We start from the raw sequence: 26,626 nt of genomic DNA, 5'->3' as shown, positions 1-26,626 counted from the left end.
AAAAGACCGCTTGTATACTGCACGTTAGCCCCGATACAGTTTCTAACTATTAAAAATCCAAACAGAAACGGAATAAAAAAGAAGGTTGGTACGCTTAAAAAGTTAACGCCTCGTGATGACAGAAAACTTGCTCATGAGCTTAAAAAAAGTAATGAAAGTGTTGCAAAACCTCGAAATCAAGCAGGACTTATTTATGTGCCCAAGCAAACAGTATACAACTACATCCGAAGGTCCATAAGATTCGTTTTCAAAGAATTGAGGCATCATCCAAAGTGGAAACCAACACATATTAATAATCGTTTGTCTTGGGCTAAGGAACACATGTCATGGACCAAAGAATATATTTCTGTGATATTGTCACATGAAAAACAGTTTAACTTAGATGGTCCAGACTGTTATCAATACTATTAGCATTGTATGAAGAATGCATCTATTCCACAAGACAAATGGAAGGAGGAAGTTCGATGGTCTGGTGAGCAGTTGGGGGAAGAACAAGCTTGGTCTTTCTCAATGGTTAGGAAGAAGCATGTAGACTACATTAATGTTCTGAATTCTGAGCTTCTTTCTTATGGTTCCAAATTAGGAGAACAGTGGGGGTTTCAACAAGATGAAGCATCAATCCACACCGCCAATGGAGTTAAAAAAAATGCTTCGCTGCAAATAATATGCAGGTTTTACCACGGTCAATTAAAAGCCCCGATCTGAATATAGTAGAAAATATCTGGGCAATGCTTGTTCGAGTATATGCTGGTGGGAAGCATTTTGAATAGCTCTCCGAGCTTCGAGTTGCATTAAATACCTCATGGCATAATTTTTGTCAAACAGAAATCCAATCTTTGTATGACTCACTTCTAAATAGAGTATTCGAAATCATAAAAGCTAATGGAAAGAGTACTCCTTACTAAAACCGCTTATATTTTGTTCTTTTTGTAACTGTTCTTCTACTTTTTTTTTTTTTTTTTTTTTACAGGGTTCAAATGACAGAAACCATTTTTGTTGTAATTTATATTTTATTTTTGAATATCATGGTAATGATACAAATATATTTTCAGTCACTTATCTACAAAATAATACTTATAAAAATTTAAAAAATGCTTATTTAAAAAAATCTAGTTTACTACTTTTTTTATGCAGTGTATTCATGTTTTGAACTAGCACGCATTTTATTGATGTTTAATCAAAAATAAGAAATAATCAAAAAATATACATGGTTTCTTTGATTAAATCCAAAAATTTCATGAATTCAATACCTGGATGAAATAATTACTCATTCTACTCTCTATCACTGGCTTCATTCTGAAAATCTCTACTCTTTAACAACACTAACAGGTCAGGCTTGAGACAGCATTGCCCAATTTTGATTACATCACTAAATAGTTCAGTTTCGACAAAAAGAGAGAAAAAAAAAAATCGTGTTTTGATTATTACAACAATGACGAAACGATGTGCAACACAAAATTGCACTGACATATGATTTTAATATTTAAAAAAATGATGCTTTTAAAATAATCATAGCAAAAGATTTATAAAACTTAAAAGCTGGGGAAAAAATAAAGACTTAAAATAAGTGAAATGATAACACCAGGCTCAAAATAGTTAAAAATATGTTTTAATTACAATGACTTTTTGAAATACAGGAACTTTAAACTGTTTTAACAGTCTTGTACATGATAAAAATTTAAGAGAAATACAAAATGAATGATGAACTAGGAATCATTCCTCCTTCTCAAATTCCACTGATATCACGTCTGGGAAATGGACTTTATGCATATGTTTGGCAAATGCCCTCTTGTCACGAAAAAAGCCATCGCAAAATACGCAATGCATGAGGTTGTTTTTAATCTGAGCAACCACATGATTATCCATATTACAGCGAGGCGTCGAGTCTCGGAAATAGCAAATCTCGCAGTTATTCGGATCGTTTTTTCTTTCTGTAAAAAAACAAAAAACAAAATGAATTGCATTATTTTATGAATGAAAAGCTATACAACAATGAAAGACATTAATTTAATCCACAATAATATAATTGGAGTTCAATGTTTTTAAAAATCACTTTTAACTAACTTTGCAACCTCCATTGAAAAGGAAGAAAAGCCAAGAAAAACAATAGAGACCATTGAAATTATCTATTAAAAAATCTATCTAAAATAATGAAATATATCCTATCAGAAATGCATTTTATTGTTATATGTTCTGTCATTAAATCTCAAAAAGTGGAAATACATATACAGGAGGGCTACTAAATACAGCAACAGTAAAAGAGTTAATTTATTTTTTAGCAGTAAAATTTATCTTTCCATTTCTATGACTGGGAACTTTCTATTAATGCACATGATTTTTTGTAGAAAGCAAAGATTTGAAATTGCATTAAAGATAGGAACTGAAAGAATAATGGCCAATTCGACTTTTGCTCATAACATATTATTTACATATAGAAATATATAATAAAGTCTGTAAGTATCGACCTAAGCATGGTCGTACACACTGCATTTGCATTAAAAAAAGTTCACCAAAAGATTTCATGGAAATATAAGAACTAGTTCACCATGTTCTACTAATAAAAGAGCTACAGAGGCAAAGTTAATTATAGAATTATGAATATTATGATAAATAAAAACTTTGACCAGGTACAAAAGTATCAGCTAAAATCAATATGCACAATCTAGTATCTGAAACAACCTACACTTGATACAGAAAAACCAAGTATCAACCCAACCCTTTCTAGTTGTTCTGGGATCAGAACTTTGGAATTAATGTACTTAGAAAGATAACAGCAGATGCAGACATTGTAATAACGCTTATAAATCACATTAACACTAGTTCTGAAGATTCAATTATTCAGATATACATCTATTTTCCTAGTTAATTGCTTTTTTTTGCAAAGAAAAATGTGATGTTATTTTTCTCAACAGTGGCATACAAGATAAAAATATTCGCTGAATAGTATAAGAGCTCCCAATAACTTTTACTATCTTCCAATACAACGATCAGATGTAATTCCAACTCTTTTTATGGTGTAGGAAAATTAAAAGTAATGAAATGTTAAAATCGCCAAATACTAACAGTTGAGTTGATAGATTACTGAATTCTACTACAGAAAAGAATTGTTGACTGTTGGAGAGAAATTTGTGTAACATTTGTATGGACTAAGAAGATATTAAACATTGAATAAGACCAATGTTGTAGATTTGTGACGTTGTCAAAGAACAGTATGCTAAGATTTTTCATATGGAAAAGCTAATGCTAATTTTAGAAGTATGCCACAACACTTATTTGGTTTTAAGCAAATTCTGAGAGGGTCAGGCAACAAACTTCTTCCCACTCAATGGAGATGTTAGATTTAAACCTTTCGGGACAGGAGGTCTCTATCCTAGACAGATAAGAAAGGAATCATCCCAAAGGACGTGGGTTTTGTGTCGCTAAACATATCTTTGAAAAGAAGGTGGGGGGGGGGATCACACACACGAAACATAAATAAATAGTTTCGATATTAACGTCAATTTTGCATTTAGATTATTAGTGCATTCATAATATGAGCACATTCTTCTGAAAAACAGCGTCCCCCCCATAATAAACAGAAACCACAACTTTCCATAGTAAAAAGTGAAGTGCAAAAACGGAAAGCTACACAAAATACGGTAAAAATCAAGAAGACTAATTATAGTTACACAGAAATAAAACAAAAAATTCAGAGGGTGACCAGAAATGAAAATGACTTTAACAAGCGGAAAGTTGCACAACCTACCTCTGTTTATTTACATTACTCTTACCCCCTTCCCACACAACGGCTCATGGGTGAAATACCAATGTCAATCTGAATATGAGCAAACGGAAGGTCAGGATACTAAACCTTTATTTCAAAAGTAATTGTCACATGGGGCCATTTAGTGACATTTAAAATTTGTTCCAGTTTAAAATGCACAAAACTGGAATTCGCCATTATATGAATTCAATTTCCAGAAACACATGAGTGGTACATCTGGCTGCGAGAGATGTTCGTAGGTCATGAATATATGACAACACATCCATCGCAAAAGGGTTAAACACAATGGTAGTTTCAAAAGGTCAAAGAAAGCAACCACAACATTCAAACCATTTGCTTCAAATTATCTGTTGCATCAATTATCATGTGCAAGCAAAAATGGAGGATATGGTGGCTACTGTGGACGAAAAAAATCCAACTTGTTCTATTATCCAATGTGTCAGAATTGCAGTTGGTTGTCATGCCTAAACTCATCAATTTATTGAAGAATGCCTGAATCTACTGAAGAATAAAGCTATACAAAATATAAATAGAATATGTTGTAGAAACTGATAAACAGAAGACAATAAATTATACAAAGAATAAGCAATAGTATATATATAGAAAGAGGATGTTTTGTGATGTTGAGAAACACTAATCACTGTGTGATGAGCCTTTGAGCAATAGCAGATTATGCATGGTCAAGGGAAGTTCCTAAGTGGTGAATTACAGAATGGCCCTTGGAGAAAAAGAGTAGGGAACATTCTCTGAACCCAAAATGGCAATGCACTAAAAATCATATATATATTATATTGCTTTATATCATGTTATTTCCTTAGAAAACTGTTTAAATATATAATGCAATAATGTTAATAATGAAAAGTATATTATATCTTGTAGAAAATATACTTCCATTACATCTACTTCAATCATAAATTATATGATCAATTATTCACATTGTACTGTAGTAAACCTCACTGCAGATGATAACTGGGCAGCTGTGTCGCATGCCTAAATTTTCTGCTTCCCCCTTCCCACTATTAACACTGTACATGATAAAAGATTTATACCAGCAGATGAAAGAAAACAAACTTACTTTAATAAGAACAATTCTTTTTAAAAAAAAAGAAATACAATGGAGAAATCAAATTTGAAAATAAAAATCAAGACCTACATTTCTACAGACACTCTCTATATATACATATAAAAAAAAACACCTATTCAGTTAACATAAATATGAACAGAATCATTCTTATATGCCATTTAGTAATAAACAAAACAAAGAAAAAATAAACTTGATCTTATCATTAATTATCAAGACAATGGCTGTTACACAAATTGAGGCATTTTGAAGGTTTGAGAGAAAGGAAGCACCAGGAAAGATCTTTTGTGACTTCTAAGAAAATGCTCTTCTAGTAGTGGCTTATTAATCAGGTAAAGTTTAGCTTTATGTTAATTTTTTTTTCTTTTCGAAACCTTTGTTAAAAGGAAAATATTCTGGCAATCTTCCTGTCTAGGAACATTGCTAGAAAAAATTTAAGAGTTCATTCAACAATCAATATTCCAAAGCAAGAATCCCCGCTCATGATTGCGCTTCTATTTAAATGGATTCCATGACACAGTAAGGAATTTTTCATAAGGATGCCGGATTTAGGTTCTTAACAGATTTCGCCAAAATTCTTGCATTTTCTAGAATTGTCATTTCTGTCATCAAATCTCTCTTCCTTAGTATTTGACAAATTGTAAAGGCAAACAATAGAACAGATTTGTAAAAGCTGATTTCTAATTGTTGGGTTTGAAGAGGATTTCTAAGCAGTTGTGGTAGCAGTACTACTTCTTATCCCTCCAAACTACACAGAGATTTAAGACTTTCGACTAAATGCATTAAAATACCAAAGCTTTTCCGACTGATGGAATTTTGAATACACATCTAAGTTTCGAACAGGTTTACAAATATCTTCTAAAAAATAATGGGCTTATTTTTCAAGGACCCAACGAAAATCAAGTCATTTTCCTGGGGCCAAGAGTACAACAAAATTCAAAAATTGCAGGAACTTAGGATTAAAGCAAAAACCAATCCAGTCCTCACTTGATTAATATAATCCTAAATACCTCACTCACAAATAATGCAAAGATTCTAAATGCCACAACACATTGATTTAGATTCTTTGCCAAGTTTAACAGTTTCATTTTGGTCACAATTCTGACAATCGTCTGCCACACTGACTGAAAAAACAACAGCAACACATTGATCGATTGCTGCAAGGCTTCAATACACTCTCGGAAGACTCCCTAATTTTCTGAAAAGAAGTAATTTCGCACTACAAATAGCCAAACTTTTCTTGAAAAACCTCGTCAAGTAGCAAAAGATATTCAAATTGCAGAATCGTTAATATTATATGCTTTATATTTTCCTAGAAAAGTGACACTTATTTGGCAAATTAGCATTTATTTCCTTAAAAACTGTACGTCGGCATATTTCCTATTGCAACATTTCCTTAAATAAAACCGCAACATCATGAAACCAGTATCAATTTTGAGAAGGCTAACAAAAATATAAAAAGGTTTATACTTTGACTCATAGTGTCCGCTAATCTAGGGGTCAGCTGCCTCAAGTAGAATGCGAATTGAAAAGAATTGTCCTGGAACTGCAGTACAGCTGAAAGGGAAAAAATAAAAAATAAACAACATTCCAAATATTAAAACTATAAATAATAATTCACATTTCAGATCATTTTAATTGAATCGAAATAATGACACATTTACTAAATTATTGACACTCCAAAGTTTTGCAACTAATTTCCCTTGTTCTTATACTCCAGGTGATCTGTCCTAATTTTTGAGGTGAACTTCTAACTACCAAGATTCGTCTGTATGATTCAGATGGCAATAAGATGTTTTCATGATCTTAGGTTTCTTGAAATTGAGTATAAATTCACTGTTTAAAAATATACATATACACCCTCTGTAGGATTTATTCATTTAAACTATCAAATCAACTAAGCTAATGAATTAGTAAGTACAAATTAAATTAATAAATCAGCTTATATATGCTAATTTATAGAGAAGCAATTTGAACGAGTTGCCTTAAGAAATTGTGTCGAAAAGTTACATAATGATCGAAGATAAACAAATGATTTTAACCCTTATGTTCCTTTTGTATAGTATACCATACATACAACTTTATAAAAATATACCACCACTATAAAATAAAAATATATATAAAATATAAAAATATATATATATAAAATAAGCTACCTATATACATTTTTTTTTGCTTTTCTTCAAAAAAGCAATCTTGCCACGATAAGGGTTAAGTTTGATATTTATAAAAATATTATATATCGCTTTTTTATAAATATATTTATAGTTTTTAAAATTTTTTTCAAATATTAGAGTCTAAAACTAATGTATGAAAACTACTAGGACTATACCTATCTGAAATTTGTAATAGATTTTTTAAGCTGAACAAGTAATGTTAATATTTAAATACAATTATTAAAGTCTTAAGTGATCAGAAAAAAATACATTCATCTGATTTAGTTGAATGTCTCAAAAAGACTGGTTATTTCCACCTTATTCTTAGCTTCTGCATAGTGTCTAATTTTTTATGATGCAGGTACCGTTCCCACTCTGTTTGTGGTTTTTTTTAAAATTACTTTAAGAATAATATCACAGTAAAAAAAAAAAAAAAAGTTACAATGCAATTATGTATGTTTTTCCTTTAATGGCTGCTAATTTCTAATACATATCAATATTTTTTCCAGAGAAGAGATAATTTTTAATGGAAGTATGAAACATTTTGATAAAGGTTTCTCTTAATTACTTTGTCTGTAAGAATATTTTAATAATACAAGGAAACCTATATATTTCAGGATAAGCTGAATCCAGACATTGAAAACCAGAGTGGATCATGCCACAATTCTCTCTCAATTGAGCTAGGAATAATTTTTTTTTTTAAATTATAGAAAGCGAAACATTTAGAATGTGTTACTATTCAATATAAAGCAACTAATACATTTTATCTGTTCCGATTCTGAAAAAATCTATCAGATACTCTTCATTCACTGGCAGAAGGATTTTCAGCATCTAGAGGAGTCGACTAGTAAAATGTACCTCTGACATTCAATTATACACACAGTTTCATGCTTATATATTTCATTGAATAATACTTATTTACAGTAGATTACAATTATGAAATCCGAAATAATTTTTAATAATTTCGAAAGATCAATACATTTATGAAAGTATTTACAAAATTTTTTCAAAATGTGCACATTTGACACTTATTCCGTCCTTGAGCCATTTAGCAACTACCGAACATATTTTTGAAGAGAATAAAGTTGAAATGCAGTTCTTAAATGACAGTTTGATCTTTAAATAATAAAAATTTCTAATCGTAATTTCTGAATTGTATACTGAATTGCCATCAATGTATTTTTTATACGAGATATCTCTAACATTAATAACAGATATATATATTAAAAATTCTACGTTTCTTCGAAAGCAACATGAATGTGAAAACAAAACTGCAAATAGACAATGAAAGAAAGCAAAGAAAAACAAGTGAAAAGGACAAAGATGAATATTGGATATGAATACAAGGCAAAGAAAAAAACAAAAGAGCATTAGTTTGCCAAGTTCCAAAATGCAGCTGCTGAAAATTCTGCTAAGATTAAGCTAAGTTCAAAGGAGAAATAAAATAAAAATATTTGTATTTTATTTTTTACCTACGATATAAATCAGTTGTATGCAATGAACAAACTTTGATGCTTTCCAAAGCTATAGGATGCATAGCCACACCCTATATTTCTATTAGTTAATTCATTTTTTCTTTTTTTTTTCTTTTCATTTTACCCCATCCCCATTTCTTTTTGTAATTTTTACTTTCGTTGAATACCGAATTCTTAGGGTAGGAAAGTAAATAATAAAATTGACATAACAAGTCTTTCAATTTTATTTGAATTTAGAGTTGTCAGTACTAAAAAACCATATAACATCTGAGAAATATAGCAACTTTTCACACAACGTACAGAAACCATTTACTACCCCAAAAAGTATTTAAATACCAAATATGAGGACAATACATTAAGAGATATAAAATTACTGTAAACTACAATTAGCAATATAATCAACATTCCATATCACATGTTTTCGTGTCTTGAATAAATATATAAAATTTGTAGCAGAAAAACTTTAATGCTCTTAAAAAAATTTATATTAATCTGATTTTTGTGAAAAATGCTTTTATTTTTAATAATTTATTTAGAAAAAAAAAGTAATAATATCTGCTCACAGGAAAAAGTTAGAAACTTCCACTGATAAAAAAAAAAATTTACTATAAAAAAGTACTTTAATTGAAATATAAGAATGAATAAACAAACAATGAATGAATGAAATAAAAGACTACGATAATCTATTTTATACGATTTAATTTTCACTCAGGAAAGGAAATTCAAAAGAGGAGTTAAATTCCTGATGTAGAAATGCTTCTAGTAATGGGTAAAAAAAGCTAAAAATTATTATACAGCACTATCCTGTATTTATATTTTCATCTTTAATGTACCCCTTCATTAGTAACAATTTTTTATAGTTTCCTCAGTTTAAGTACCAATTAATGAAAGTAGTTTCCAGCAATTAATGCACTATTCCCTCCACTCAGTTTACACCTCAACTCCCTTGAAAATCGTAAAAGATGTATAATATCGTATTTGATATATTCAATCATATAAATGAAATGTTCAACAAAAAAAATTCTTTTTGCTGCAAACAAGAATTAAATGGTTCCCTCTATTAATAATAATGCTTATATATCTCCTCTCCAACATAATCTTTCTTAACATAAAGACTAACTTAGCATTATTTTCTCTAACATTATTCTTTGTTTTTAACATTTTTAATGGCATGCTATAATATTTCATGTTTAGTGAGTTTTTTAAACTGAGTTTTTGTGAGAGATGAAGATTCTGGAACATGATGGTCTAAGAACTACAGTAAATTTTCAAATACAATAATGGAAAACACGTTAAAAAAACAATTATCCTGATTGCATTTAGACATTCTTTGTTTCTAAATAAAGTTTTAAATATTTAAAAAACAAAATGATAGATTATATATGCTGAATGATAATTCTGGTACAACTCTCTAGTGCTGCATTAAAGTATAAGCCATTTCAATTAATTTTAATAATTAGAATGCATATTTTAGACTAAAATAATGTGCATAAAATTAAAATAATTTTCCATGCAATGATCTTCAAAATAGAACCTTATAAATAAATGAGCTTTTAATAATCAATAGTTAAATCATAGCATGTCTACAACAGATAAATGTTTTAGTCAAATTTTGATGTATAAAGTTTCCCATAATTTAATAGATTTTTTTTACATCAGAATCATTATTGAAGAAGGCTAATTGAAAAATAAACTTCCATCAGACTGAATAAATTTTACGGATACTTTATAACCCGTAAGACAGCATAAACATAAAAAATTTCTGATAATATATTTTCAAGTAAAATAATAGATACACAATATAAGAAAATACTGAAATGAATAGAGAATACTCAAATATTTTATCAAACAGTATTTAACATAATAAAAATCCAAGAAATTGTAAAAAACTCAATAATATAGTATTACTCAAAAGTTTTTAGTTCTAAGAATATTAAAAAATGAAGAATCTTATTTATTTGCAAAGTCAGATACCCAATTCGAATAAAAGATTATTACAAACGAATCTCCCAATCATGATTTAATATACACTTTTTTAAAAACCAACCACACTTATCAACCAACATGAGCAGCAACCTTAATGGTAAGAAAGATAATTGGAATTTTATTGTATACAGATTTTAATCAACCTGGTTCCTGAAACAACTCAACATAGTTTGAAGAATCATAAAAGTATTAAAAAGTCAGCAAGAAATTCTTGACTTTAATAGCTATATACACTGATAAACTTTATCTGCATGCATTTGGTTCGTAAAATGAAACAAAAATAAATCCCAGTAATAATCTCAAAAAGTGTTATTTTTATAGCAATTACTTTATTATAAGAAGTTAACCTCTTACATCTTTCAAAATAAATTCCTAAAGGACTTGGCAAATAAAGATGTTTTTCTGTATACTAAAAGTTATTTGCATATTCGTAGAAGTTTCCTAACCTTATTCGGATGGATGAGCATTGAAAGAAGTGCACACACAGGACAAGACCAAGCAAACGCCAACCGTTCGCACAGGCAGGAGCGTTTTCTTTAACTACACCTAACATACTTCTTATTACATAAAAATATACATAATTTATAAAAAGCACCCTTTGCACTGAAGTGAAATAATTCTTAAATGTTTGGTAATAGATATATTTTCAATATTAATATAATAATTTTTAAGAAATAATCAAAATAGCAGATATTTTATACTAGAAAAAAATAAAAATTTTATGATTGTGTACGTTTTTATGATCGGCAGCACTTACATTAAAACCCGATTATTGAAGGAAAATATAAAAATATGAGAAATGTAAATATTTAAAATTAATACTTTAAAATAATTTATGAATAAAAAAAACCAATAAATTAATTCTCTAGATAATAAATAATTATGTGTATTTGTTATTTCACAGACTCATTAAAGAAATAATTTAAAAGCTGCTTATATAGATATTAAATTAAAATTAATAAAATATATCCAATTACAGAAATTTGGTAGGGCCCTGAAATTCACATTGCTAAAGGATCCCTACAAAGCCTAACCCAACTCCCATAGAAGTTGATATAATTTATTCACTAATAAAACTGAACAATACATTTAACCTACAATTACCACAAATATTGAATGAAATTAAATTTCACCTACTTTTGGAATATTAACATACATGAGGATCATTCTAACTCACTATTTATGTTATTGGGTTTCCTAATAATAAAATTAGTCACCTTTAATAAATGAATATCTTTTCATGTAAAGATATTGCATTCCATAAATAAATTTAAAATAGCAAATTTGAGGTATCATTATTTTCACAATATATTTCAACACTCGTAAGAAGATCCCTTAACTTATGCTGCTCACATTCATACTGTCATAATAATATAAAATGAACCAGGAAAGCTAAAACATGCATAGGATAAATTTGATCCAAACTCCAGAGTGAAAAACGAAACATATCATTTTTCAGGTACACATTGTTTTAATACCTTGTTTGGGACCATTTATAAAGTTACAGCAATTCTACAACACGTTTTCACAAATGCTTTAGAAAAAATAACATACTGTGTTGTCAAAAAGTCGACATACGCGTACTTCCGTTTTCACAAATTTTCTTTTTAAAAATAATATACTAATAATAAGCAATACTATTTTGCAAATTCACAATTGTTTAAAACCAATAATGGATTATGGGCAGGAGAAAGGTTACATGAAAACCTATTATTGTTCCATTCAAAACGGAATATCGGTTTTAGTTTCCTCAGACAAGTTACTTTTTCAAACATGAGGTCGGCCAATTCTTTCTACATTTTGGGAAATTAACTGAAAGTTAAATCTAGAAATGTGTTAATGAAACGTAATATAATTATCAATCATTAGAAAAAATTATCAAACAATTTCCAATGAATACTCACTAATGGTGGAAAAACGGCAAAGCGCTCAAATTTTAAATACAAACTATTCGTTTTCACCGGGTTGCCAACAGGTTGCAGTTAATAATGTCTAAGTACATTGACGGTAGAATAGTGAGAGCTTTTCAAATTTGATGGATTAAATGTCGCTTGGAGATTTTTAGCAGAAAAGGCAATCATCTGAATTTTTGAATTTTTAGACTTATTTTGAAGTTTTTTGAGATTAATATTCATTGCAGTTTTTTTTTATTTAAAATTATCAACCGGTATATTGCCAAGAAACTTTATAAGTACTGTCGGATTTGAAACTGTTTAACACCTAAAGGATAGAAAATATAAACAAATCTATCATTGAATGTGAGGAAGAAATATTATGATGATGATTAATTTTTGTTTTTCTACGATTGATAAGGGGACTTAAAGTGTTGGGAATTTGAGTTCGAGAAGAAATACAGTATAATGGTAGATTCTTGAAAGGGCTTAAAATATCTTCGTTGAAAATTGGGTTCCATGATCAGTAATAAGATGCCACGGTACTGCAAATCTTATAATCCAATTGCTATAAAAAGCTTTTGTTATTGTTTCTGCAGAGATGTTTTCCAGCGGAATAGCTTTCATCCAATTCGTGTATCTCTCTATGCATGTTAAACAGTTGGTGTTGTCATTTGATGGTGGTATTGGATCTACAGTATCAATAAGTATTTCCCGAAATCTTCCTGCTGATTTCTGAAATTCACCCAATACTGATTTTGTATGACGGGTTATTTTCGACTTTTGGCATGGAATACATAACTTCGCCCACTGCTGGACATCTTTCTTAATATTTGGCCATATAAATTTTGAGGAAATTAATTTCGCTGTTGATTTAGTTCCCGGATGGACAATCAATAAAATATCTCCATGCGAAAGTTTTTAAGCATATAAAGTCTAATATGCTGTGTTGAAGTATCACACCATAAATATTTTACAGATGGAAGGGGATACTTTTTAAATGACAAATTTGTAGATTTTCGACATGTTCGAAATTCATTATTTTGTTCTAGTTATTTGGTAATTAGTTCATAATCCATTAAGGTAATTCCCTCACTTCTTGATAAAGTATCTTCTACCACGTTATTTTCTCCTAAAATGTACTTAATTTCTGTTGTGAATTCTGAAATATATTGAACTTGTCTAATTCGACGTGAAGAAGCTATATCAGACATTTGTAAAAATGCGTAGATTAATGGCTTGTTGTCAGCATATACTGAGAATTTTCTTCCTTCTAGAATATGTTTGAAATATTTAATGGATAGATAAATTCTGAGAAGTTCACGATCGTATGTTCTGTAATTTTGTTGCGCGCGGTTAAGCTTCTTGAAAAAAAAAATCCAATTGATTTCCAACTACCATTTTCAAGTTGTTGTAAAACCGCACCCACTGCTATATTTGAAATATCTCTGCACAACGAAAGGGGTAATTCTGGATTTAGGTGAGACAGAACAACAACATTTGCCAAATTTTTTTATATTTTCTAACCTGTTCAATGGCTTCCTCATTCCAAGTTATTTTCCGATAATCTTTTTTCATTGCTCCTTTTAAGTATTCATGTAAAATGGCTTGAGTACTAGCGGTGTTCTTTAAAAAACGACGGTATAAATTAACCGTTCCTATAAAAGTCCCTAGTTGCTGAACAATTTGAGGCAGATTAGTATTGTCAATTGCTTTAACTTCTTCAGGAAGAGGTTTTGTTCATTCACCTGTAATTAGAAAACCTAAAAATTCCAGTTTTTTAACTCCAAAAACTCCAAAATGTTAAGTCACAATCCATATTTTTGCAATCTGTCAAAAACTAATTTTACGTGTTTTTCGTGTTCTTCTTCCGTAGTTGATGCAATTAAATCATCGTCCAAATAAGGGAACGAAAAATTTCTCATTCATAAATTTTTGAAAGGCGGAAGGAGCGTTACGCAAGCCAAACTTATTACATTAAATTCATACAAGCCGAAGTGTGTTATTATAGAAGTTTTTTTGCTTATAAGCTTCTTTAATAGGAATTTGGAAATATGATTTATGCAAATCAATTTTAGAAAATATTCTATTCTTTAAAATGTGGTTGAAATCTTCTGAGCGAGGTACAGGATAACGATCTGGTATGGTTTGAACGTTCAGACATCTGTAATCCCCCACATGTTCGGAAAGAACTATCGGCATATGACTCTGCGTTTTAAAGTGCAGATTGTAAACGCTCGATACATAAAATAAACATTTCTTATTTTAGGATATTACGACCAACGACTGAAAGTGTTTTAAAGAAATTAAAATCAAAACACAGACTACGTCAAATCCAAGCAACAGCGAGCATCTCACTCGTTATATTTATTTTTTACAACACAATCCTCGTTGCCAAATGCAACAGCAGAAAAATAGTTTCATTTAACACAAAATAATATATAAAATATTTTTACTGCAATTACTTCAAAAACAAACATGAACAATTATAACAATTAAACAAATACAAAACATTAAAAATTATTTATAATATTTAGTTACGTGTGAACCACAATGACTTGATGAGTTGCGTTACTCACAACCTGTTCCTACACAACCATCTTTCTTAGGCACCATATGAAAAGGGCTGGATCATTGCGATTTAGACTGCCGAACAATATCATTTTCTAATATGTACTGGAATTTCTATTTTGCTATATATAATTGCTTGGAATCCAGTTGTTTAACTTTGGAATAAGTAGGTTGTCCTTTTGTTGTGATAAAATGCTCAACAACATTTTCAAATTTAGATACTGTTAAATTAGGTTTAGTTAAATTTGGGTATTGTTTTAACAAATTAGCATATTTAGAAGTTTTATCCAAAGTACAAATAACATCAACAACAGATACTGTCGTTACGTGGTGTCGAATAGACAGATTATATATTCCATCAATAAGTTGTTCATTATGAATATCTATTAAAAGTTTAAATTTATTCAAAATGTCAGCCTCTATAATAACGTTATCAACTTTAGCTAATATAAAAAGAAATTTAAATTTTATATTAAGTCCTAAATTTAAGTTCAAAATTTTAATTCCGGTATAGGATTTCCGTTCTATTCGCCGTGTATAGTTTAAAATCATCTACTGCTTTATTTCGATGAGTTGCAGGAATAAGACTAACATCGGCTTTTGAATTCATTAAGAACCGCAGTCCTGTGGTTCTGTCCTTTATAAATAAACGAAACTTGAGGCTTTTATTAATATCAGTAACAGTGGTAGCCGCTAACATCTTGGAGTTTCCCGATGAGTAAAATTCCTCAGGTGGACAACGATCACCAAATTTAAAATGATAAAAGCAATATTTACCTTTCTCATTAAATCGCTTAATTGAACGACTGCGATTTCGAAATATATTCCGGTAATGATTTCTAAATTTCGATCTAGAACTGTCATTTATTTGCAATGAATCATTTTCTTTGTTCTAATGCAGCTATTCTTGCAAATAAAGCATCGGTATAACTAATATTTGGCGAAACAGCACAAATTTCTGTTTCAGATTTCATCTCAAGAATTTTATCAGCCATCGTAGCCAGTTTGTCTAAACTTTCTTCACTTAAAAGAAGAATGTTTCGAATAAAATCAGGTATTTTATGGAGCCATAAAGATTTTAACGCTTTTTCTGAAAAATCGTTCGCTCCTAAATTTTTCATCTTCTGCAAAAGCTGATTTGGCTTGTAATCTCAAATGTCTATTTCAGTAACTATGCGTGGAATTCTCTTGTTCTCCTTTCATTGAACATACTTAAAAGTCTTTCCTTCTCCAGGGCATATTTATTAAGCTTAGTATCCTTCTTAGTAAGAAAACGTTTGGCTAGCATTGTACAGAATGCAAAAGTGTGGACATAGCCAAATAAACAGAAAATAGTTGCCGCCTCTGTGAGGCAGGAATCCTACATGATAAGGGTAAAATTTTATTACCGAGTCGAAAAGGATTATTCTTTGTTGAAATCTTTCAAATATTTTCCACGGAACAGGAATAAGGGAAGTTGGACGGTAAGATTGGGCATTAGCATTATATTTCCCAGATTTCGGAATAGGAATGATTTTTACCGTTTTCCATTCTGCGGAAATATTTCTTATACTACAAATTTCTTTATATATTTTTTAAAAAGTTGTACTTATCGAGTTGTACTTTAATGAATTTTGTACTGATTCCGTTAGCTTTGAGGGTAGGAGGAGGAGAGCATTAAGAATCTTATGGATAGAGTTTTGGAGTTCTTCAAAAATATAAGGTCGATTATATTCGTTGTGTAGTCACTAGAGATCATAAGTGAGGACTTCGTCGATATTTTATAAGAAATGGAGGTCTGAGAAAAGGTTAGTTTGTTGATGGGGGATGGAGACAGAGGATGCTGCAAAACGTATAATGTTGGCGCTATCAAAGGGAAGATGGTTTCTATTATATATAGTCTTTAAGATGTTTTGGTTTTTCCTGAAAAACCTCTGAATTCGCAAATTCTATTCCAATTATTAAATAGCATTTATGAAACGAGATTCCGTCATTGTTTCTCGAACTCAGAAAATTTTGAATTGAAAGATGATTGCTGTCGAAAGGATCGGAATGGATCTACTACTAATATAAAGCATATAAAGCAACTACTGATGAAGACATATAAAGCAGGGGTACAACATTAACATAACGTGCACATACATCACATAAACACACACACACACAGAGCAACAGAACACACATCTTTTCTCGCACGGTAAAACGAAAGTACTCTGGCGGGAAAAAGTTGTTGCCAGATCAAGAGAAAAAGTTGTTGCCAGATCAAGATTTAAGCTCTTGCGCTGGCTCTGCAACATCCCGCTTCCCGTTGGACACTGGTTAAACATCCTGAATTGGAAGGGGAATTATGCAGTTCATGCCTCGCAGGAATAGTCCGTTGGAGGTTTGGACCTGAACTACTCGAACAAGTCCATTGGGTCCAGGTATTGTCTTCTTTATTCGGGCCAATTTCCACTGTAATGACTTGTGGTCTTCCTTAAATATGACTAGGTCACCTTCTTTCAAGTTGGGCTGTGAATTCTTCCATTTCTGCTTCTGCTGTAGTTGTTGCAGATACTTCCGACTCCAGCGGTCTTAAAACTTGGATTGAAGGTCCTGGAGATGACTCCACCTGGAAGATAAACTGACAGCAGTATTTTGTTTAATAAAAGATAGTAATGATGACCCAACCAAAAAATGTCCCGGTGTTAGAGGTTGTAGATCGGTTGGATCGACGGACAAGGGACTGAGGGGTCTGCAATTCAATATCGCTTCAATTTCGAAAACCAATGTGCTAAGTTCCGCAAAGTTCAGAATTTTGGTCTTGGTGACTTTCACTAAGATTTTTTCATAGATTTTTTTTATTTGCCTCCCAGAGACCACCAAAGTTCGGTGCAGCTGGGGGTATGAAATTCCAGTTGAAGCCTTCCTCGGCACTGAACCTTTGAATCGAATTGGATTTGCATAATTTAAATAGGGGGTTCAGAAGAGCATATGCTCCTTTAAAATTAGTTGCATTGTCGCTCCAAATTACTGAAGGTCTCGATCGCCTTGCGATGAATCTTTCAAAGCATGCCAAGAAGGTTTCAGTTGTTAAATCAGATATTATTTCCAGATGAGTAGCCTTAGTGCTAAAACATATAAATATGGCGATGTAAGATTTGATTGTTACTCTAGATCTTTTCAAATTAGGTATCGCTATGATTGGACCTTCTAAATCAATTCCCACCTTGTAAAAAGGTCTGGATGGAATGATCTGATCTCTTCGTAAATCGCCCATCATCAGTTGAATAGTTTTATTTTTTTACTCTAAAACAGGTTAAGCATCTTTTGATTACACTTTTAACTTTAACTTGACCAGCTGGTATCCAGTATTGCTGTCTAATTAAATACAGAGTAGTTTGAATACCTGAGTGGAGTGCTTTTATATGAAAGTATTCTATAAGTATATCTGTGAAATGGTGTTTCTTTGCTAAAAGTAGAGGAAATTTTTGTGAATCTGGAAGATCAAAAAATTTTAATCTTCCGCCTACTCTTAAAAGCTCATCATTATCTAAGAATACATTTAAATTCAGAAGGGAATTATTCTTTGGAAGAACTTTATTCTTTTTTAGACAATTTATTTCAAATTAAAACTCTCTCGTTTGTATAATTTTTATTAAAGATTTTGTAGCATTTTGTAATTCTGTTACATTTAAATGATCTCTCTTTCTGTTTTGCAGAGCTTATTTACAATTATGTAAGAATCTTAAACACCATGCAGTTACTTTAATTAATTTGCTGAAAGAAGAATATCTTTTAATCAAATCAGCATTTAATGGATTTACTTTTACTATTGTTGAACTTATTAGAACGTTCTTTTTCAATTCTAAGTTGTCTGTGTCTTCTTTGACATTTGTCTCATTGTTTGTTTTACTTAATTTAGGCCATTTACATTCATTTTTTAACAATCAATTTGGCCCATGCCATCGGAAGTTAGAGTTTTTCAGTTCATGTACCGTTAACCCTCTTGATATTAGATAGACCGGATTATCAGTTCCGGTTAGATTTTGGATTTCTTTAATTCTGTTTTTTACGAACACTTTAAATCTTTCAGGGTCACCCTTCATCCAATAGTAAACAATTGAAGAGTCAGTCCAGAAGAATCGTGTAACAGGAAAGTTAATGCACTTGACTATTTTACAGCCTAGCCTTGCTGCTAAAAGAACACCCATTAGTTCTAATCTTGGGATCGAAAGCGTCTTTAGAGGGTCTACTCTACTGTTTGAAGCGACCAAATTTGATTTGATTTCCCCGCTTTTCAATAAGACTCTAATGTACACTACAGTTCCATATGCCCTCTTAGAGGCGTCAGAAAAACAATGTAGTTGAGATTCAACTATTTCATTAATTTTTGCTTCGGCGAAAAAATATCTAGGTATTTTAATGAGATGCAAATTTTTTATTTTTTCGCACCATTCGTTTATTTCAGTAGTCAGTGTTTTCGGGAGAGGGTTATCCCAGTCTAATCCCAAGCACCAAATGTCCTGTATTAGACATTTTATGTTGTTGGTAAAAGGTCCTAAAAACCCCACTGGATCAAAAATGCGCCCAGCTACTTGAAGGACATATCTTTTGGAATTTACCGTTTTAGACAGGAATTTCTCTAAACTTCGAGTGTCAAACTGGAATACATCTAAATCGGAATCCCAGGCTAATCCTAGCACTTTACAAGGAGTTAAAGCAGAGTTATCATTAATTGAATATTTTTCTTCATCTATTTCTAAACCCGCCTCTCTCCATTTATCACGAAGCTCAACTGAGTTAGTTTTCCATTTCCTTAATTCCATGCTCGCTTCTTTAAAGATGTTGAAACATTCTAGGCTTGTTTTAAAAGCTGAATCAAAGTCTCTTTGGTTACAGATTAAATCGTCGACATACAATGATTTTTCTAGCATTTGACAGATATTAGAAAATTGCTTTACATACCTCTTTAGATGGTGTTGGATTGTAGCTGCAAGGAGGAAGGACTTGATTTGACACCGAAGAGAACTCGAGTCATCTTGAAAATTTTCTTTTCTTCCTTTTCCGGATCTTCCGTTCAGAAGAAGCTAGTAATTCTGATCTTCTTCGGCAATCTGTATTTTCAGAAAGGCCTTCTTTATGTTGGCAGTTATGGCAACAGCCTGTTCTCTAAAACCTATTAAAATCTCAAAAAGGTCTGGAATGAGATTGATACCAGTATGTAAACAATAATTTAACGACAACCGTCCTTTCGCATGAGAACTCACGTCAAATACCACTCTCAAACGAGTGGTAGTTTTTTCTTCCCTTATGGGGTCAATTCACGGTCACGTGTCAGGTACCAAACAAACCGCTTCTGTTCAATTTTCAACCGTTCTGCGCATGTCGTTATGTCTGCTGATAACGTTGACACTGTTTACATTGTTGTTGACATTGTGTAGTAAATATTAAGCTAGCCGATCAATTATTAAAAACTTCTGATTTTTTTTAAAGATATTATTTTGAATTATTTTCTCCAAATTTTCTTAGTTATATAATTTTAATTAGTATTTTCAATGGAATTATTGTTTATGAAAAATTAATTAACATCGCTTTTTAATTCGTTTGGTGCCGCTTTATTCTTTCCTTTCCCATATCCCCTCCCACCCCCTTTTTTTTGTCCGAAGGATACATTTTGACAAATGACTATGGCAGTGTTTTTGAAAAATTACATATGTTCTTTTTTACATATTATTTAAATAGTATTGAATGTTGAATTTTATGAATATAGTTCCCCCAGTTAGTTCTTTTTAAAAATAATTATTACTCTTAGATAAGTTAATATTTTAAAGCTTACTCATGAAATTATTGTATTTTTTTTTTTTCCTTATGTAATTACTTTTATAAATATTGAGACTTTGATGTTTTCAGTTTGCTTAGAAGAAAGAACATGAAACTCAAATTAGTATATTTTGAATAAATTATGTTTACAATTTCAAATTATGAAATATAAAAAGGTATGGATACCTTTTTTTAAATCTATGCAACTTATGAATAAATAATTTCATTTTAATTTGTAGAAATCATTAACTGAAAACAAACAAATTCACGCTTTCATAATTTATATATATATATATATATAGAGAGAGAGAGAGAGAGAGATATAAAATATATGGGATAATTAATTAAAAAAATATGATCAAATGTATGTTTCAATGTACTCACTAATACAAAAAACTATTTACTATTTATCAACACTTATTTTTCTAGACACTTAGAAATAATATAAACACAGTATGACAAGAATGTTAATGTAAATGATGAAATCAATTTTATTCAACAAAAACATCCTAGATACTAAAGAACAGTTCTTTTTATCACTAATAAAAACATAATGTTGAACAGTATACTTTTAAAGCAGGACATTCATGAAATTTTTTTAAATGCTAAAGTTACATTGATAAAAATTATATTGAATGAATAAACAAGAATAAGGTCATGATATATATATATATATATATATATATATATATATATATATATATATATATATATATATATATATACACAGAGAGAGAGAGAGAGAGAGAAGTTAAATACGATATAAAGAGGAGTTGAAAGAAACACTTTTATGCTTTCACAGAATTTTATAATTCAAAATTGATATGTTAAAGAAATAGAAAAAAAAAGTGAAACATGCATGTAGCAATGAAGTTGGGAATAAAAATTATATAATAAATGCTGATATGGAAATTAATTTTCATTGAAAAGACCTTTATTTATTAAAAATGAAATCACTGAGGTGCACAGTGTTATAACAGGATATTATGATAACAATGAATTTCAGTTTAAATACAATAAACTATTGACATTTCATTTTTAATAATAGAAAAGATGTTTGATATAAATTCACTTTGAATCCATCACAAATCTGCAAATGTAATTAGAAAACTAGTAATATTCACTTCCACCTAAGTTTAGCATTATAGCAGTTGTTATTTTTGCAATAGGAGTTTGTTTACTTACATAAATTTAGATAAGATTTTGTAAAAAATGCAATGTAATACTCATGTAAACATTTTAAAACCTTCTAAGCATATTCAAAATTATCAGAAATTTCATCAAATGTGAATGAAGTAAATTAGAAATGCACTCATGATTTTGTTTGATTGTTTTTGGTGGCAAATCGCTTACCGATTTCTTTTTCTTCGAAGAGTTTTTCTAACAAATTATTGGAACAGCTATATTTAATAAATGGACACACACTGAATGAATTCTTCAAAATGATCGAAGCATATCACCGACATCGAAGGCTTGAAAAAATCTATACCAAAGGTACCAACCCTAGGCAGGATTGTTGAAAGGAAATTAAGAAAACATTTGATCATGACAGTCACTCTTGTGTTTCGCATTAAAACATCCATCAGCACACCAGTATTTCCTCTTTTAACACGTTATAAGAGGAAAGAAAATGACTCAAAAATTGTAACTGCAAATGTAAACAAAAAAATCCGCTTCATACTCGGCGGAGAACGTTAATGGCAGACTGATCGACGAGAGCGGCGCGGATGAAACTTAAATGCCATGCGCAAGAGGTACATGACATGTGACTTTTACGTCACATGAATTGACCCCATTACCGCTCTGTGAGGCAAATAAAATGAAGGTTTTTCTTCTTCACATGTTATAACTTTCTTAATAATACCTTCTTTTAAATGATCTTCAATAACAGCTTTATAATCTAAAAATAATGAATTATCTTTAATAAATTTTGATTTTAAATGCGAAAACCTCTTTTGGCCACTTCAAAGTTATTAGCTAAATATTCTTTCATATTTGTTTTCCAAGGAAATTTTACAGTATATCTTTTATTTTGATAAACAATATTTTCTTCAAATTGTTTCATAATTTCTTTATCTATAGTATGTTTTTCTAAATCATCCTTTTCAACCCCTTCTACCCCTAAATTCTCAAGATCCCAACATTGTTTAAGTTGGTCCGAAACATCCTTTTCATCTACTACAATCTTCATGGTTATTAAATCATTTGATAAACCTATGTGACCTGGCAAGCATAATCCAAAAATTGTTTCAGTCGCTACCAGTTTGTTGTTTAATCTTTTTATTCTGCCGGAAACGATTTCATAATAATAATCTACTCCAATTAATATTGAAATATTCTTGCCTCTATTATCAATATTATCAGCCAGCTGTAAACTCTTCAATTTATTTTACGTTTTAGTAATATTGTTGTTAGGTACAGGAAGAGTGTTGGCTGAAATGTTTTCTGTAACCAAAGCGTCTACTTCAATACGTAAAGAGGGATCCTCACGGTTTTTTAATTCCACTCTCACTATATTGTAAGAATGTTCCTTTGCTTGTTTAGCACCAAAAGTGTATACTGATAAAGATTCTTTTCTTATTACTTTTAACTTTAATTTTTCAGAAACTTCGCGTGTTATAAATATTCTCATACTTCCATTATCTAACATTAGTCGTACTGTTTCAAATTCGTTTGTTTCATCATTGCGTACGAAGGCTGCACATGTTTGAAGAAATATATTACCACGAGAAAAGCTTGTTTTATTTTTATCGTAATGTGAAATTGCGGTAATTACGATCTTATTATCTTTATTTAAATCGGGCGTGTTAGATTCTGCTTGAGAGCAAAAAGATTTATTATACTTCTTCCCGCATATCTCACATCTCAAATATTTTCTCTGGCGGCATTCATTAACTCGATGTTTTGACTTCAAGCATAAAAAACATCTACCATCTTGTTTTAAAACACCGAGTTTCGTTTCTAAGTCGGTTTGGGAACATAACTCATATCGATGCTCGCCTTTACAATGTAAACAATTTTCGTTTAATGCTGACGTGGAAAAGCATTGAAGATCTTGCGGTTTTGCGCTTGACTTTGGACTTCGCAATTTATCTTGCGAGATAGCTGTGTTTTGACTAAAGTTGTTGAAAGGATTCTGCTTCACTTTCGGGAGGGAATTTTCTTTGCGTTTATCGCCTTTTGCGGTATGCATAAACGCAGAGGATTCTGTACATTCAATTTCAATTCTTAAAAAATTTAGAAACTCAGTTAAATTAAATTCGAACTTCACCGAATTATCAACTCTTTTTCTATTAAATTAAAGGACAAGATCTTCGGGAATCAATTAGAATGTAATTATTATGTAATTAGATTTTCAACAATTTATTACTAAAGATAATTCAATAGATTGTATTTATTACGTATCCAATTAAATAAGTATTTCAAAATATTCAATACATAAAAGCAGCCCACATTTACTTCATAATGTGATCATTTGTTCATCATAAAATATTAACCTTTTTTGAAATGTATTTATGAATTAAAACATCAATACAATTGTAAAAATAAATATGCAAATTAAATAAACAGCTGTCTTATAGAAAATTGTGTTCATACCTTAACAAAAATATCAAACACAATGACTATGTATAATTAAGTTATATAATGGAAATCCCCCTTCTCCAAATAATGTAACATGCCCGTCACACTCATTTTACAGCAAAATCTTTAAACAAGAATTCATTAAACTATATTTAAATCAGTAATCAAATTTTTATGATGTCGCATAACAAAGATACCCAAGAAAAACTGAGGAAAATTATATTGGAGCTCATTCAGAATACACTCATGAAGCAAATCATATTAAAAGAAATTAAATTTGTTATTGGCTATTTTTCTTAGATCCTTTTTTCTTTTTCTTGAATTTTCTTTGTATGGAAATAAGCTTGTTTGATGGCAATGTTGAAATTTCTGGCAATTCTTTGGATTCATAAGAACCAGCTGATGCAATCTGAAACATTGCTTTTATAAACTTGATTTTTTCATGAACTGCAGGCAGAGGATATAAAGTTTTCCAATCTTTTATAGTTGATTCCAATTCTTTTAATTCTTTAAGTAGCACGTCTTTTTTCGTATTTACTTCTTCATCTTGGTTTTGTAGTGAAGGGAATATTGCTTCTTTCTCAAAAGCCTGCTTTTCTTTGCGATTGTTAGTATCATTACTAAATGATCTTCCTGGATATTTTCTGTTCTTTAAAATTGAACACATTTATTTGCATTTATACAAATGAAATGGATATGCTTACATATAACAAAATGCAAGCAGTAATAAATATAGGTGCAAGACATAGAATGTATGAATGAATAAGAGCCATTCTATGTGTTACTTTACCACATTCTGTTGATATAATTCATGCTAACATTTTTTTGAACTGGCATTCGTTATGGTGGATATAGTCTTATCCAATCTCTTCATAATTGTACCACCACTTTCTTCGTAATTTATTTGTCGACGCCACCTTTCAAGCTTCATGTTAATACTCACTCCCAAGCCTTTCCGATAACAATATGTCCATTTTTGGGCTCATTTTTAGTATGTGTTTTTGAAATATTGTACAAACAAGTCTTCATTTTCTTCAAACTTCTCAACAAATTTTTTGAGTAATATATGAAATGCTGTCTCATCTTTTTCGGTAAGTATATCTTTTATTTCAGATTTAATAATGGATTTATTGTCAGAATTCTTTACTTTAATATTTATATTTTTATCAACATGCCAGATATGAGATGAATAAGCTTACCAGAGAAAGTCATTTCCCATGCATTAATGAATGGATATGTATCATATGTCAATAGGATGGAAGTTTTCAAGGCTGGGATACGTTTCTTAATATTTTCAAAAAAAAAAAAGGCCTGATAGTATGATTTCCTATTCGTGAAGAAAAAAAAGTGGCAACTGGCAAGCCTTCATAATTTTCATCATGGACCATCAGAGTTTTAATTCAAATCTATATTGATTTGTTCCACGAGTGGAATCAATAATTTCGCATGAATTCCCATATAATTCAAAAAGTTTTTCTTGTGCATCATTCCTTAAACCCGACAAAAAATCTTCCTGAAGAATTGAAGGGTAATCTGGCAGGATTTCACCAACTGCTTTGTACACAAGCAAAGGATTGACAGCCTTGTCTATTAAATGTTTTTACCAAAATATCAACAGATGTAGCACCACCTTGATGATTCACAGTGTCATTTCCGATTCGAAAGTCCCTGCTAATGTTATACAGATCTTTTGTTGTTGTTAAACTCGATCTGCTTGCTGCCGAGAAGCTCACCCTTGTTTTATTCAATATCTTGACCATAAGGATTCCAAGCTGTAAATTTGTAGCAAGATGTAACCTTTCGTTTTTGGATAAACGTAATTTTCCAGCATCCAAATCATACCCAACATGCACCGATAGATATCGAACATTTAGTTCTACTATGCCATCAATAGTAACTGTTGATCATTCGTTAATGCTGAGCAAGTGGAACCTACTTTTATAGATTCAGAGGCTTTCAGGTGGCGAATTCTCTGACCTTTTGGTTTAAGTGATCCACTGCGATGGCAAATGTAATAAGACAGTTTTTTTGTCACTGTCTTTCTTTTCTGAAGAGTTCCGGATGATGAAGAATGATTGACTACTGACCTTCTCAATTTTAATTTCCAATCCAAAAATTCTTCTTCTGAAAGAAAAGTGATTTACAAATTGAAGAGTCAAAGAATTTCTATTCTCTAAATATTCGTGTAATAATGCAACTATACGAAATGTACTCTCGTACATCCCACAAAGTTCACTGCTTTTGATTTGAACTTCCAGTTCAGGATGATATTTCTGATATGAGCATTTAAATTCTTTTTCATCGTAAATGTTATTTCACATCTTTTGCAAATAAAAGTA

The 26,626-nt window shown here is 30.6% G+C and overlaps 2 protein-coding genes and 1 long non-coding RNA gene across 3 annotated transcripts; all 3 read right to left on the bottom strand.

The window, feature by feature from the left end:
• Positions 1-1,593: 1,593 nt before the first annotated feature.
• On the bottom strand, positions 1,594-12,488 carry LOC129959007 (uncharacterized). The gene is made up of 3 exons (XR_008783375.1): positions 12,366-12,488; positions 6,315-6,401; positions 1,594-1,931 (listed from the first exon to the last, which is right to left on the bottom strand). It is a non-coding gene; the product is annotated as an uncharacterized LOC129959007 (long non-coding RNA).
• Positions 12,489-17,394: 4,906 nt separating this feature from the next.
• LOC129959180 (uncharacterized) lies at positions 17,395-18,162 on the bottom strand. Its single transcript, XM_056072003.1, has 2 exons — positions 17,752-18,162; positions 17,395-17,514 (listed from the first exon to the last, which is right to left on the bottom strand). Exons 1-2 carry the CDS (start codon positions 18,160-18,162, stop codon positions 17,395-17,397), a joined length of 531 nt encoding a protein of 176 aa, XP_055927978.1.
• A 670-nt stretch (positions 18,163-18,832) lies between these two features.
• LOC129959179 (uncharacterized) lies at positions 18,833-19,711 on the bottom strand. The gene has a single exon (XM_056072002.1). The coding sequence runs from the start codon at positions 19,709-19,711 to the stop codon at positions 18,833-18,835; it is 879 nt and encodes a 292-aa protein (XP_055927977.1).
• Positions 19,712-26,626: the final 6,915 nt, after the last annotated feature.

This window comes from Argiope bruennichi, chromosome X1, assembly GCF_947563725.1.
Source record: "Argiope bruennichi chromosome X1, qqArgBrue1.1, whole genome shotgun sequence".
Lineage (NCBI taxonomy): Eukaryota > Metazoa > Arthropoda > Arachnida > Araneae > Araneidae > Argiope > Argiope bruennichi.
The sequence above is the reverse complement of the archived record's forward strand: the minus strand, read 5'-3'. Positions and strand labels throughout refer to the sequence as shown.

What these genes read in the sequence shown, in the direction of transcription:
- LOC129959180 (XM_056072003.1), bottom strand. Translation starts at nt 18,162, where the DNA reads ATGGGCGATTTACGAAGAGATCAGATCATTCCATCCAGACCTTTTTAC. An exon ending in ACTTTGGTGGTCTCTGGGAG is followed by an intron (nt 17,515 to 17,751) that starts GCAAATAAAAAA and finishes TTTATCTTCCAG; the next exon opens with GTGGAGTCATCTCCAGGACC.
- LOC129959179 (XM_056072002.1), bottom strand. Translation starts at nt 19,711, where the DNA reads ATGGAATTAAGGAAATGGAAAACTAACTCAGTTGAGCTTCGTGATAAA.